We start from the raw sequence: 13,470 nt of genomic DNA, 5'->3' as shown, positions 1-13,470 counted from the left end.
AGATGCGAGGTCCACTAAATAACCAAACCCTGTGTTTATGTCCTTGCTTAGAGCTCTGTGTTAAGGACAGGAGTGCTGCCTCTTGTATATGGGAATGGGAAGATCCAATTTGTTGTAAATTCTTTTCCCAGTCCTGTTTTGCAAGGCTTTTACTTTTGACAGAAAACAAACAGTCCCCTCTTCACCAGGGAAATTATATGCTGATAAAATTAATCTAAATTTCAAGTCAAGGCTCTCAGTGTTAGGGATGCACATTGGTGTCTCAGGTGCAGGCTGATGTTTGATGCTGGAAATACAAATGTCAGAAAGGGGGAAGACAGCCATGGAATCTCTAGGACAGCCCTTTTCCTCCAACAAAGCATATGTAAGCACACACTCATTTAACAAATGAAGATTCATAAATTAAAGGAAGTTGGGATCAAAATTCAATTTCCACAGTTTCTGCAGAGCTGCTAGCAATGCAAAAAGTGTGGCATTACCTGTCCCCAGTAAAGTGAGACTAGAAAACCAACTGGTCACCAGCAGCCTCTTACCTTTGGCCCAAACAGTCCTGCAATCCCTGGAAATCCTGCCTCACCGAAGTCTCCCTGCATGTGACAGCCAAGACAAATACAAGAACAAAGGACAACAGTAAATTCACACTGGTGGCTGGAGATGTCACTCAGAGATGCACCAAGAGTTCAGCAGCTTCAGAGAAAGAGAAATCCGTGAGTCTCCTTCAGTCTAAGGACTGATAAGAAAGAGGAATGAAAAAAAACCTGGAGGAGGAACTACACAAACATCAAGCTAGAAGCAACTCACTTGATCCCTTAGATCTCACCAATGCCACCTTTTTGCCCCCAAAATGGGAGGCAAACCAACACTATTCCTAGCAGATGCTTCTCTGACTTGGCCCAGCAGAAGCAGGATGGAGAGCATCTACTCTGAGACTGATCTTGGAATTTCATGCTGCAAAATAACAGCCTCAAAGTTCTTTAAAACAAGCTCCTCTTTTAGTCCTAATGCAAACTGGACTGACCTACTAATTCAAACTATAATTTCAAACTATGCTCATTCAAGCTGTTTAAAAAGTGCATGTTCCTACAACATAACCTCCCACTCAAACCCAGGAAAACCATGCATACCCCCTAATCCTTTTCCTATTAACTCTGCAGGGATTTTTCCTCAATTTTGTAAGAAAAATAATAATAAAATAGTTGAAAGGCCATCAAGCTTGAATCAGCACATAGCATGCACCCTGAGAATAAAAAATGCACCCTGGGTAGTATGTTCTTGTGTAAACATCCTCCTTTCACCATGTTTGAGATGGTTATCCTTTGATATTTTTGAGCTTCTCAGATGTCAAAATTCAAGAAGATTCAACTTTTTTTGTAAAAAAAGGGATCAGAAACCTTCACCAGATGATTCTTCTCTAATGTTAGGAACATCAGAGATAGATAAGGCTTGTTTGGCCTCTTGGCAGGACTGTGTCAGCCATTCTGATGGTGCTTTTTGGGGTGTATTACAATGGTTTGTTCACTCAGTTGTAAATGACCCAAGTGGTGGGGCTTCCATCCCCTTTATTACAAGGTTGTTCCAGTGTCAGCCTAGAAACCTCACTTTTAGCAAGTTTTCCTTGCCATGACAGTGAGAAACTGCTTGGCGAGAAAGGGCTTGGTTGGACTCGGTGGAGCGTAAGAAACTTTCTAAGGATACAAATTGATTTAACTGCCCATTTATGGGTCCTGGAAAGGAAAACTGCTACCAACAGAGGACTAAGATCTTTCTTGCATCAGGAGAATCAACCAAGCCTTCTTTCTAGAGGAATTTCAGGCAAAAGCAAGTGGGAAGTCAGAAGGGTTTAAATGTCATGGAGTCACCTCAGCCAAAGGGACATGGTCACTAGTCCTGCAGCAAATCAGGCAGTGACAATATGGGGCAAATGAATGTGTCACTTGTGTCACAGAGACAAAATCATCTGTGAGATTGATCTAGGATCAATAACAAAATGATATATGGTGGTGTTGGTTACTACCTTTCAGCCTGAAAACTGTCAGCACAGGGTTTTATATAAAACAGCCAAACAAGTGTAGTTTAGTTGAGGTAGTTTGGGGAATCTTGTGCCTTGTTTTGTATCAGTCCTAATCTCTCTCCCAGAATCATGCTCAAGCTGGATATGGGCTCCCCTATAAAGACCCTCCCAGGAATCACCCTGCTTTCCAATCCTGTGGATCCACACCCTCTCCAGCTGGAGAAGCCTGGAGTCAGCTCTTATCAGCTCCATCACCACTAACCAGCTGTCCTTTGGGTCCCGGATCGCCAGGGCTCCCTGGAAGGCCCGTTCCTCCTGGTGATCCTCGCTTCCCTGTTTGGCCAGTCTGCCCAGGCAATCCTCTTTCACCCTAAAAATAACAGAATTCAAGTAATTCCAAAGGACAGGAGCTAAATACAACAGCACTCAGATGAGGTAGCCATAGATGGAAAGCTGGAAAAAATGGCTCATTGGGATAAGGAATGTGGTTCCATCAGTGGATGCCCCAGGTCTGCTAAGGCAGGTTGTTCAGGATGCACAGGGTGAGACCAAGGTGGGCATGGCTGTGTCCCCTCCTGGGCTGCCCACAGAGCAGGAGCCTCAGCAGAGCTGTCCCACCTGCACGGGGGTGAGGAGAGAAAGGGGATCAAATGTCTTCTCTTTGCATTTCCTACGTTCTTTGTCCTGCCCTGCAGCTTCCCATAGTCTCTTCCCCCAGCAGGCTGGCAATTGATGATTAATTCATGGAAAATGCTGAAGGCCTGCCAAGAGCAGGACTTCAATCCAGAGGCTGCAAACCCAACGTTTTCTCAACGTTAACTCTACAACTTCAATCCAGGGAGAGGCTTCTGCCACCCAGCACCACACTTTGCTCCCCACCTCTTCCCCTTGCCAAGTGCCAGGAGCAGCACAAGCTTCAGCTGCTCAATCTGGGGCAGACTGGGAGAGGGGAGCAAAGGCAGGGAGAGCCTAGGATGGTGGAACAGACGGAAAAGGGGCAACAAATTCTCCTGGAGGTAGGGTGTGAGTGTGTGACAAGGACACAGAGTCTGTCAGTCACCTCCTGTTGTACTGCCCAAGGCAGCTGGAGGGCAGCAAGTGACAGATCAAGGGCGATGTGTTACGGAGTCCTAATTTAAATCAGATCTCAGAGCTTCTCTAAACCCAGCTGGAGTCTTCCTATTTACAGAGTCTTTCTACAAACGACTGAATTGCTGTGAGTCCAGTTTAGATCCTGTGGTGAGTCTGAATCAGGGCAAGGACCAGGAAGAAACCCCAAGGTCACAAAAGCAGCTTGTCCCTGCTTCCACTCAGTGCGATGTCCAAGCTCATACTGGCTTCAGTCCTTCTAATGCAGTAAATATGCTAAAAACCAAGCAGCACAAATTTCCTTCCAGCAGCTCAGGCCTTGCAGAGCAGCTAGAACACTTGAACATCCCACAGAGTAGTCCATTCTGGACATCCTACAGGTGGGCTGCAGCAGTTCCTCTGCAACTTCTCCATGTTTTTTCTAGCCAGGTTTCTAATGATAAAAAACTAAGGTGTTTGTAGTGTGAGTATGTGTGTCTGCAGGCTCCTGAGTGTCCTTGGTAAAGGAAGAAAGGTCTCTGGGACATTCAGCTGCTGTGTACATCAGGAAAATGGATGGAGGGATGGATGGATGAGATGAAAGATCTACAGAGCCTCTAGCTAAGTGAAAGATGGCAGCAGGAACTGAGACTATATTAGACCTTGGAGAGTTCAAGCTCAGAGCCATCAGGCTCACAGACTGGCTCTCTCACAGCAGCATCTTAGGGAGTCAGAAACTCACCTTGAATCCTGGTGGTCCCTGTGCCCCTGGGAGTCCTGGCACACCGGGGTTCCCTCTCTTGCCTGACATCCCGGTCACACCTTCTTCCCCATCATCACCCTGCTCTCCCTAGAAAAGAAACACAGAAGAGGTTATGATACAAAACCCTTTTCCCTTCTGCACAGCTTCTGGGGGGACAGCAGAGTAGTGGGATTCTGCCCTCAGCAAGAGGGGGATAGGTTTGCAGGGGTGGGTTTGCAGATGTGGACAGAGTTCTGTGCATGTGAGTGTCTGTCAGGCTACAAAACCCACTTTATTTACAGATCTGGTCATGCAAAGGCAGCTGCTGCCTGTATGTGCAAGTGAGATGTGAAGAAGATGTACATGTACATTACATCTACTCTGGGTACATGTAAATTGGAATATCCACAGCTGGATCACATAATTTCTCCTGTGCTACCTTTTAGTTTTCCAGCTCCAATGTTGTGTTTGCTGTTAATGCCACAAGGTTACAGATGAAGCTTACCAGCATCCCAGGCACACCGTCCTTCCCAGGCACTCCGTCCACTCCAGGGGCACCCTCTTGACCCTGTCTTCCCACCACTCCTCGAGGACCTGGTAGCCCAAGGATGCCCTAAAATTACAAAGATGTTAGAGAAGGTGCTCCCAGACAGCGTTTCCTGGGGCAGAAAATGGAATTTTCACCTACCGGTGAGCCTCTGCTCCCTGCACTGCCCTGTGCTCCTTGCTTTCCTTTTTGACCCTGCAAGTAAAAAAAAGAAAGACATCTAAAATTGCAGCAGTTCTAGCACAGCTCCACTTGGGACTGTGACTTCAGAGTGTGCTTTTGGATAATGATTGGAAAGAGTTTTATAAAAGGGAGATTTATAAAGTCAGTTGCTCCAGCACTGGGGAATGAACTGCTATTTGGTTTTATTACAAGTGATTCTTCGTATGTCTTGAGAGTTCTAGGGCAGGAATGAATAGCTAGAAGGCAAGGACCTACATTTTTCCTAATACAGAGCAGATGAGGACAAATAAAGCAGGATGAACTCAAGGGAGGACTTGGTGCACTGGCAAACATTAGAACAAGATGCTAAAAACCTGAGTCCTCCATCAATTCCCTGACAGCAAACCCAGGACCCAGTGAGTCCTCTGAGGGTGTTCAGGGGAGCTTCTCTCTGAGAAGTAGCTCCCTCTATTTTGGAAAGCTAATGGAAATTAAAAAGGGTGTCTTCTGTCTGAAATTTGCAGTGCTACTTTGTGAATAAAGGCATAAAAGAAATACTCCTGAGGTTTATTAGCTGTATAAAGGGTTAATTTGTGCAGAATGAATGGAAAACTCAGCCTCACCACCTTCACTAGGGCTCTCTTAGTGAGGTCATGTACTAAAGCACTTTTAAATTGAATAACTCATTTTCTGTGCATTGTTTCTCCATCTGCAGAGGACCAGGCTGGCCAGCTACATGAAAGAAATATTCCTGGGGGTGCTTTCCCTGCTATTCATTAGACCCAAAGGCAGTTCCAGATTGTCCATCGATGGGCAGAATTTATTTATCACCTGGTACACTTCTTGCCAAGAAGACCTAAAACTATCTTCTAGCCTTACCCCCAGCAGGGTCAGATTAAAAACCCTGACATCTGTCAGGAGAGAGCAGGAATTTGCTGAGTATTGAGGTCACATACTTATGTTTTAGCAAATGAAGTCCCTGGTCTGTGAGAATAATTAGCAAGCTGTCATTACAGCCAGATGTGGAGGTAGGAGTAGGTATGAAGTGCCCCAATGAACCCTGAAGGACCCATGTGTCCTGGGTTTTCTTGCTCAATTAGGACAAGAAATTAGAGGGATTGTTCCAAGAAAAAACTCCATGGATAAATGGACTCCAAACCCAGAAGGTTTCAAGCCAGAAAAGTTTATGGTTCAAATGAAAGGGAGAGACACTTGCCTGGCTCAGCCCTCCTTGGGGATGGACGAGACAGCTGTGGCTGGAGACAGCACAAACAGGGCATGGGAAAGAGACATAACCCATGGCAGGGACTAAAGACCTGCCCAAGAGTCACCCATCATGCTGGAGCTGGAATTGTCTTGATCTTCTCCAGCTCCACAAAGCCAACAAACCATTTGGCCTGTACACCCAAATATTTACAGCCCTTCCAAAAGGATCCCCACAGTCTTTTAAGGCATAGACCATAGGCAAAAATCCCACATGCTGGGCAAAACCATGACAATCCTCTTAATTAGACATTTTCTTTAAACTCAGGACACTATAAATGCACCCTGCTGAAACCTACCGCATCACCTTTGGATCCCTTTGCTCCTGGCTTGCCTGGTGATCCAGGATCCCCCTACAAAACATAAGCAAGAAAAATCTGCTTAAAATTCTCTTCTGGCAGTACCTTGCATGAAGTACAAAGAACAGCATTTTTTGTGCCCTAACAATGCTGACTGTATGGAAACAATTCAGGGAAACAGCCTGTACTCAGACAGGCCCCTGGGGACAAAGAAGCAAGGAACTGTCTCCAGAGAGCATCTAACAGGGTGTCGATTGGAGAAGAAGCAACTCTGCCCCTCACTTGGGTGGTGCCTGCATTTGTGGAAATCATTCACCAAATTCCAGATGGTGCCTGGAGAGCAGTGCTGAGAAGTGGGCAGGAAGGAGCCTGTGTAGAATGAGTAGTTTACACAGTGATTGCTGGTACCACTTCCCTTTTGCACACTGCAGCCCTTGCCTTGGTTTCACCTGGGAGTCAGGTGTTAGAAAAAGGGCTATGGAGTAAAGCAGAGAGGGTACTTCACTGCTCTCTTGCTGGTCTCTTCCCCATCACACTCATCTCAGTCTTTTCTCCCAGCCAGCCAGGTTGGGTTTTTTGGTCTGTATTTGTGTCAGTGGCCATTTCTGGATTAATATAAAATGAATGGTAAGGAAGGACTCCCTGCAGAGCTCTCCTTCTTCAGCTTGTTTTTGACCCACGTTCCTAATGGACATTTACTAAAGACAATCCAAAGCTCCTGCTTCCTTCTGAATCATCTGAGGGGCTACCACCCTCCCCCCCATAAACTACATCCACTGGGGAATGCAGCAACTCTACTCATTTCTGGGCCATATAACAGAGCAGTAGCATTTTAACCCCAAAATAGAATCTGTTGTTCTTCCCAGCAACCTTACAAAGAGTGGGAATTGATTCAACTTTATTTCCCAATACAAACTACATTTAATGTGCTGCTGCACTCACAGTTGCAATAGTCATGTATAAAGATGAGATGCTACTGTATATAACAAGGGAATAAAAAGTCCTTCCTTTGAATTTGGATTTAATTTAGTCTTTCACAAAGTCTTTCACTAGTTTGAGAGGAAACAATTTGCAAGCAGAATAATATGGTCTCACCTCACATTGGACTAGCAGAACATCAAAAGGATCACTTTCAAGCAGACCCTTCCACTGTCATTGTCATCTTCCACCACCCATCTCCTGAGATTTCTAGTCCCTCATGGACCATTCAGAAAGGAGGTTTTGGAAACAGGCACTGGGAGTGCTCCCTGTTATGTCACCCATTTATTAGTCTCAAATGTGGCTCAAAATACCCATTCCATAGGCCTGGCTGATGGAAATGCCCACATCTGATAGCTCACTACGCACTCCTCCTGCAGCCCTTCCCACCTCCCTGTTTTTCCCATGCCTGGGGCATTGGGTAGCTTACAATAAAGCAGCATCTCTTACTGGTAAGCCTTGCTGTCCAGGTTTTCCTCTTTCTCCATCAAGCCCTTCTTGACCCTTAAATAAATAACAGAGAGGGAACATGTCTTTGTTCTTTTGTGGCAATGGGAAAGAAAAATGAATGTAATGTGATTTAAGGGGCAGAAGAAGACACACGTGTCTGCATTCTGCTGACACAGAAATGGTGAAGTTGTGGGTAGTGCCCATGCTCCTGTGGATGCCTTTCCATGCTGTGGAAAGAGGAACTATCTAATGCATCCCAAAATACACACAGCATTAATGGAAGTGAACAGCTGGAGACAGCTGTCCTAGAAAGTAAGGCAGCAGTACTGCTACTCTCATGAACTCAAAATCTTCTGTAAATTACTGTAATGGGTCATTCTGACCAGGTGCTTTTGAATGGAGGTAACACTTAAGTCATGGCACCTTTGCAGATCAGCCCCAATCAGCTGGAAATGTCCTGCAAAGAGGGTATAAGGAGCACAGCAGGATAACTCATAGCCTTGATCTTGCTTTTGAGAGAAACCTTGCAAAGATTTTGGAAGCCTCCAAATCTTAAAAGTTAACAGATCTTCCCATGGAAGAATCTACAGCCACAGGCATGTCAGTCTTGAAATTTCTGCAGCACTGGCATGGACTCATGCTCACACCTTGCCCAGGGTGTCTCCTTGATAATCACAGAGACCTGTGCTCAAATGGCACTGCTAATTCTTTTAGCCTCACTCAGGTGGGTGCAGGGCAGGGTGAGGTACTGACTTTTTTGCCTTCAGTAATGTTTTTCTGCTTTAGGTAAAGCTGAATTGTTCCTTGTCTGAATCATAGCAGCAGCTGACCAGGGACGTCAGCAGGTTATGAACTGGGACTGCTGGGCAAATCTGTGGGCTGATGTGGACTGGGAGCACTTCTCCAAGGCAAACATTTCTGAATCATGCATTTGGAATAAGACTCACAGGATAACCAGTGTCTCCAGGCTCCCCTCGGTCACCTCTGTCACCAACAGGGCCCTACAAGAGCACAACAAGGACTTGAGGTGGATGTAAACAAGCTGTCATCTGCAATATCTCAATGGTTTGTGCATGTTCTACAAGTAAGGCAGCAAGCCAACTAATCCACCCACAAAAATCAGTCCAGGATTGATTAGAGAAGGAATTTAACATCTTACTCTGTCTCCAGGTGGTCCCTGTGGGCCTTCTACCTTCCCGTCATCACCTTGTTCTCCCTGTGAATAAAATGTTAGTATTAATATAAACAGTAGATTTTACAGCAGATGCTTCTGTACAGATCCAATCCAGTCCTTCCATAACATGAGAAGGCAAAGCCTCTGTTGAATTTACTTTTTCATCCAGAGAAAGACTAAACATTTTTTTTTGTTGTTTGTTTCACTGACTCTTCACATTGCTTTCCTAACTTTTGGTGTTTCTGCCTAGTGCAACTCTCCTCCCTAAGTAACCAGGTGCAAAGGGTTACTTTCAACAATTCCTAAAACTAAGCAAGCAGGATGTAATTGCGACAATATGGGAAATAGCTCTCTGCCTCTGAATTTTATTGCTGACAGTTCAACCAAACTCTTCAATCAAGCATTTCCCCACCCTTGTTGAGTCCTGTCTGGGCTGTCGGTGGGAGCACGGGTGGTCTGGATGGGCTCCCTGGTTGTGTGCCACCATTGTGGGCTCATTTTACAATCAGCCAGGTGAGACAGCCTCCTACACACTCCTTTCCTTGCTGAGATGCTCCACAGCACGAGCTCAGAGCTCATGGTTTGGCTGGTAGATAACATCACCCAGCTTATTTATGACTGAGGTCTCTTCAAAACATCCACAGAGAGATCCCTTAAGACTTAACAGAGACACTATCCTTTTAAATTCTGTTGTGAAAGTCACTCAGGGTCACAATGTCCTGTTTTCTCTGGAGTCCAGCTCAGAGATAGCTGTTTCTTTGCTCCCCATGGAAGAATGCTATATTCCAGCTCCTCCAGTTTTTGACTACTCCATAGCAGTCTCTGGCACTTTGGCTCCTTAGGATGGACACGTCTCAGAGCTCCTTTGATGCTGCACTACTGGAGAAAGGGAGCTTGGGGTGTTCTGGCACAGTGGAGCTGCTGTATTTGGGGTGCTTGGGGTGCTCCAAGAGCCTTGAACATCCAAATCTCCAAAGAGCCAAGTTTTTCACAGACTTCTGTAATTCTCAGTGGTTGCACCAGCCCTTTCTGATGTATTTACAGTTCTCTTTGATGTTCTCTCTTTGATGTACTCTCCTGTTGGAGTTGCAGCTGCTGATAGTAAGGACACTTGGGAAATTTCTTGGTGAGCCTGTCTCTGAGAGAAACTTGGGTGGCAGAGAAGAGAGGAGGGGAAGCAAAGCCTCACAGGTTCTGCTGATGGTTTCCAGCGCTACTGAACTTGCTGCTGGAAGCCAGCACCAGAATACCTGGCAACTGATTTGCTTTCTAGCCACCATCTAAGGAATGTTGACTAGAAGGGAAACAAAGCCACCATTTCTCAAGTCTCAGGGAAAAAAATCATCCCAGTGGGTCTGTTACTATGCAGAAGTCTTGGCACTGATTGCTTCTTCCCAAGCAGGATGTGCATACCTTTGGCATTTGGGAGCTGAGTGTGATGAACTCAGAGAAAGCTCATAATTCTGGGGACCCTTGAAGAGCATCAAGACTCACAGACTTTCTCCCCATTGTAGCTTTGTTTCTCCTTGATGCTAATTCCCACCTTGTTCTCTGTCTCCTGCCTGAGAAAACCCTGTGGCCTGGTCAGCTCTAGGACTGTGAAACCAAGCTCCTCCAGAACTTCCTGGTGCCTCAAGTGCTTGAGAGAGAGATGAAAGGTCTGTGCTAAATCTTTGGAAAGTTGCAGCGAAAAAAGTTAGAGTAAAGGGCAGCAAAGTAAACATGTTAGGATACAAATGGAAAATGCATGAAGAAGGGAAGGCTTGTTGTTGTTGGCTCCTGTCCCAAAGTGAGATACACCAGTTTGTAATTTTTAAAAGGATCACATCTGGACTGCTTTAAGCAGCTGCCAAGAGCAGGCGTCTGCTCTGAGCAAGGCCTCTTTGAGGAGCTGCTTCTCTAACACATTTCAAATGTATGAAATGTGGTGGAGTAGCTGCCTGGGATGGCACAAGGGAGCAGGATTCCACAGCAGTGCCTCTCACCAAACCGCTTTCTACTCTGGAAAAGGGAAGACCTTCCCCACCATTATATCCTCCTCCTTTAGCACAGGTCCATTTACCATGTTACTTAAAGCTCACAGAGTACCCCGGTCCCATTTCCATTTTCTCTTCATTTCTCACTTCCGGGCTTCCATTTTTGTGTTCACACACTTGTGAAAGGTTACAGATGTCTGGAGGGAAGGAGTCTGTCTGTCTTTAGGCTGGGATCCAGGCAACTCTTAGGAGATGAGGGTGGGTGGATAGGAAAACTTAGATGCAAGATTTTGTGGAGCACCTGGATGCTGCAGAAAGTGGTGCTGGAGGCTCAGCACATGATTTTGTGCTCTCCTGGTTCAGCATCTCCTCTTTCTGCTCCCCAGCAAGGTGTCAGCAGACCCACTGGCCTTCCAGGGGAACATGAGTGAGGAGATCCAGCTGTCAGTGGTCATTAACAGAGCTGACTGCTCTTAGCAGGGCGCATTGGATGCTTTGGTGGCTTCATCAGGCTTCAGCTTGGATACTTGCATGTAGAATTAATTTATCATAATACTGCTGTGCTCTTTTGACACCAGATCCACTCAGGGAGTGCTCTTCTAGTGTCCTTTTGCAGAGGAACATCTTCTTGTTGAAGGGCAAAATGCTCCACTGAGCGCTTCAGATGAATAATTTGGGGATCATTTGCTACTGAAATTATGTGACCTTTCAAGATGGCAACTTTAAAGGTTTCCAAATAAAACAACAGCTGCAATTTAAGCAATAGACACACATATCTGCACATCTCAGTGGCTGCAGGGTCAATGGCTGACCCTTCTTGTCCTAGTCATGACCCACAGCTTTTTGCCAGGATGCTTAAGATTCAACAGTGGAATTGTTGGAACCTCTGGGCAGGTTCTGAGCTGACCATGTGCCCGGTCATGAGCTCTCACATCATCCTGGACTGGTTGTGCTTGTCTAACACTTGCCAGGAAATTCAGCAAGGCAGCAATGGAGATATGAAGCAGCAGGAACATCACCAGCTGTTCCTCCATGGATGTGTTTCGGCAGCAGGAAATGAGAGAAAAAGCAAATGACCGTTGTTCACCCCCAAAGCAAAATTTCTGAGGCATGTGAATGTCTTAATGGAACACAACAGCTTGCCTTGCCCCAGTGATTCCTGGCTGCATGGGGCATCTCCAGGCAGAGCACAGTGTGAACAGGGTGTCCTGACACCAGGAGCCTGAGCTGAAGGGATCCATTCAAAGCCCCAGCAATGGCAAGTCCTTATAAGCTCATTTTATAAGCGATGAAGCTCCTGTCTGCACTACAGCTGCCCTCCCACCTGTGTGCAGAGGCAAAGCTGAATGCTGTCTTGGTGCTGGGGAGTAGAAAATGAGCAAAAAGAGTTCATGCAGCTCTCCTCTTCATGGGGACCTCACAACTGACCAGTGCCCATCACCATCACTTCCCTTCCCACACTGAGGGAGAATCACAGAATGGTTTGGGTTGGAAGGGACATTTAAGTCCATCTCGTTCCATCCCCTGCCATGGGCAGGGATGCCTTCCACTAGACCAGGTTGCTCCAAGCCCCATCCAACCTGGCCTTGGACACTTCTAGGGATGGGGCAGCCCAGATCTGTGCCAGTGCTTTACCACCCTCTGAGTAGAGAACTTCCTGACATCTAACCAAAATCTTTACACTTTTGTTTTAAAAGCATCCCCCCTTGTCCTATCCCTATCTGTAGTGTAGTGTCCACTGTAGGAAGTTGCTCCCCCCTTCCAGATAAGTCCCCTTTAAGTACTGGAAGGTCACAATGAGTTCTCCCCAGAACCTTCTGCAGAGAGATCTCAGGAGGGAGGGAGCATCGCTGCCGAAGGCATGTGAAGGACTCCATCAGCTCCGGGAGCGCCAAGCAGCCGGCAGAGCCGACAGGAAACCATTAAAGAGTGAGTCACTGCTCCAGCCTGAACTGGTTATGGCTGTGCTGACTCAGCAAAAGGGGAAAAACACCAGGGAAAAGCCACCGTGGAAAGAGGGCTCTGAGTCAGGGCAGCTGCAGCCAGGGGGCTGTCGAAAGGTGGGCGACGAGGAACACGGAGCAAGGGCCATGGGGAGGAGAAACGCCAGCAGCTGGAGATCAGCTCATTTGTGCAGGGAGTTTTTCTGACTTGATCACAGAAAGCTACGAGTCTGATTTCTTTTGGCTTGGGGATGGAGCCGAATTCCTGAGGATACAGGAAAAACACATCCTCAGGGCTCACGCTGGCTGGCTCAGCCTCTGGCACAAGGGCACATGGTGTCTGGGAAGCACATGCTGGTGGCATGGTGTCCTGGCACTGACTGGCAGAGACAAGGCTTTGAGGGGTTATATAAATGGCTGTGTGGTTGAGGAGGCACCTCTGCCTGTGCCACAGGGTGAGGAGAGTGCAGATGCACGTGAGTTACAGCAGTGAGACAATCATCTCATTCAAGGGGAAATGAGATGGCCAAACCCCCTGACCTACCTTTTCCCCCTTTGGCCCTGGTGGTCCAATCGGCCCCGGTGGTCCTGCATGTCCCTGTGGAGAGCAGACAGCATGTGAGCAGGCAGGAAAGAGCTGCGGGGCTGAAAGTCCTCCCTGGTTCTCTGCCAGGTCTTGTAAGCCCTGCGTGGTGCATGCCAGCTTTGGAGGGACACGTGGGTCATGGCAGAGATGAACCAAATGCAGGTGGTGCAAATGCAGATTTGACAAAGAACTAAACTCGAGATCAGAAATAAATCACTGCTTAGGAACAATCTGCATCCTGGAGTGGCGGTTTTGTTGCATTTAAGAACAG

At 46.8% G+C, this 13,470-nt stretch overlaps 1 protein-coding gene across 8 annotated transcripts in view; it reads right to left on the bottom strand.

Moving 5' to 3' along the window:
- Positions 1-13,470, bottom strand: part of LOC121676137 (collagen alpha-1(XXVII) chain B-like) — a 146,925-nt gene that overhangs the window by 6,748 nt on the left and 126,707 nt on the right. For 7 of the 8 annotated variants that reach the window (XM_042052225.1, XM_042052226.1, XM_042052222.1 and 4 more), the window contains 10 exons: positions 13,158-13,211; positions 8,680-8,736; positions 8,468-8,521; positions 7,521-7,574; positions 6,093-6,146; positions 4,510-4,563; positions 4,327-4,434; positions 3,822-3,929; positions 2,274-2,381; positions 534-587 (listed from right to left, as the gene is read on the bottom strand). In XM_042052225.1, coding sequence (XP_041908159.1) covers positions 534-587; positions 2,274-2,381; positions 3,822-3,929; positions 4,327-4,434; positions 4,510-4,563; positions 6,093-6,146; positions 7,521-7,574; positions 8,468-8,521; positions 8,680-8,736; positions 13,158-13,211 — 705 coding nt within the window. The remainder of the gene's footprint in view (positions 1-533; positions 588-2,273; positions 2,382-3,821; positions 3,930-4,326; positions 4,435-4,509; positions 4,564-6,092; positions 6,147-7,520; positions 7,575-8,467; positions 8,522-8,679; positions 8,737-13,157; positions 13,212-13,470) is intronic. The other variant, XM_042052229.1, reaches the window with a different exon arrangement.

The sequence above is a fragment of the Corvus kubaryi genome, unplaced genomic scaffold (assembly GCF_017639235.1).
Source record: "Corvus kubaryi isolate FWS band 111438036 unplaced genomic scaffold, C.kubaryi_AGA036_p1.0 78, whole genome shotgun sequence".
In the NCBI taxonomy this organism is placed as follows: domain Eukaryota; kingdom Metazoa; phylum Chordata; class Aves; order Passeriformes; family Corvidae; genus Corvus; species Corvus kubaryi.
The sequence above is the reverse complement of the archived record's forward strand: the minus strand, read 5'-3'. Positions and strand labels throughout refer to the sequence as shown.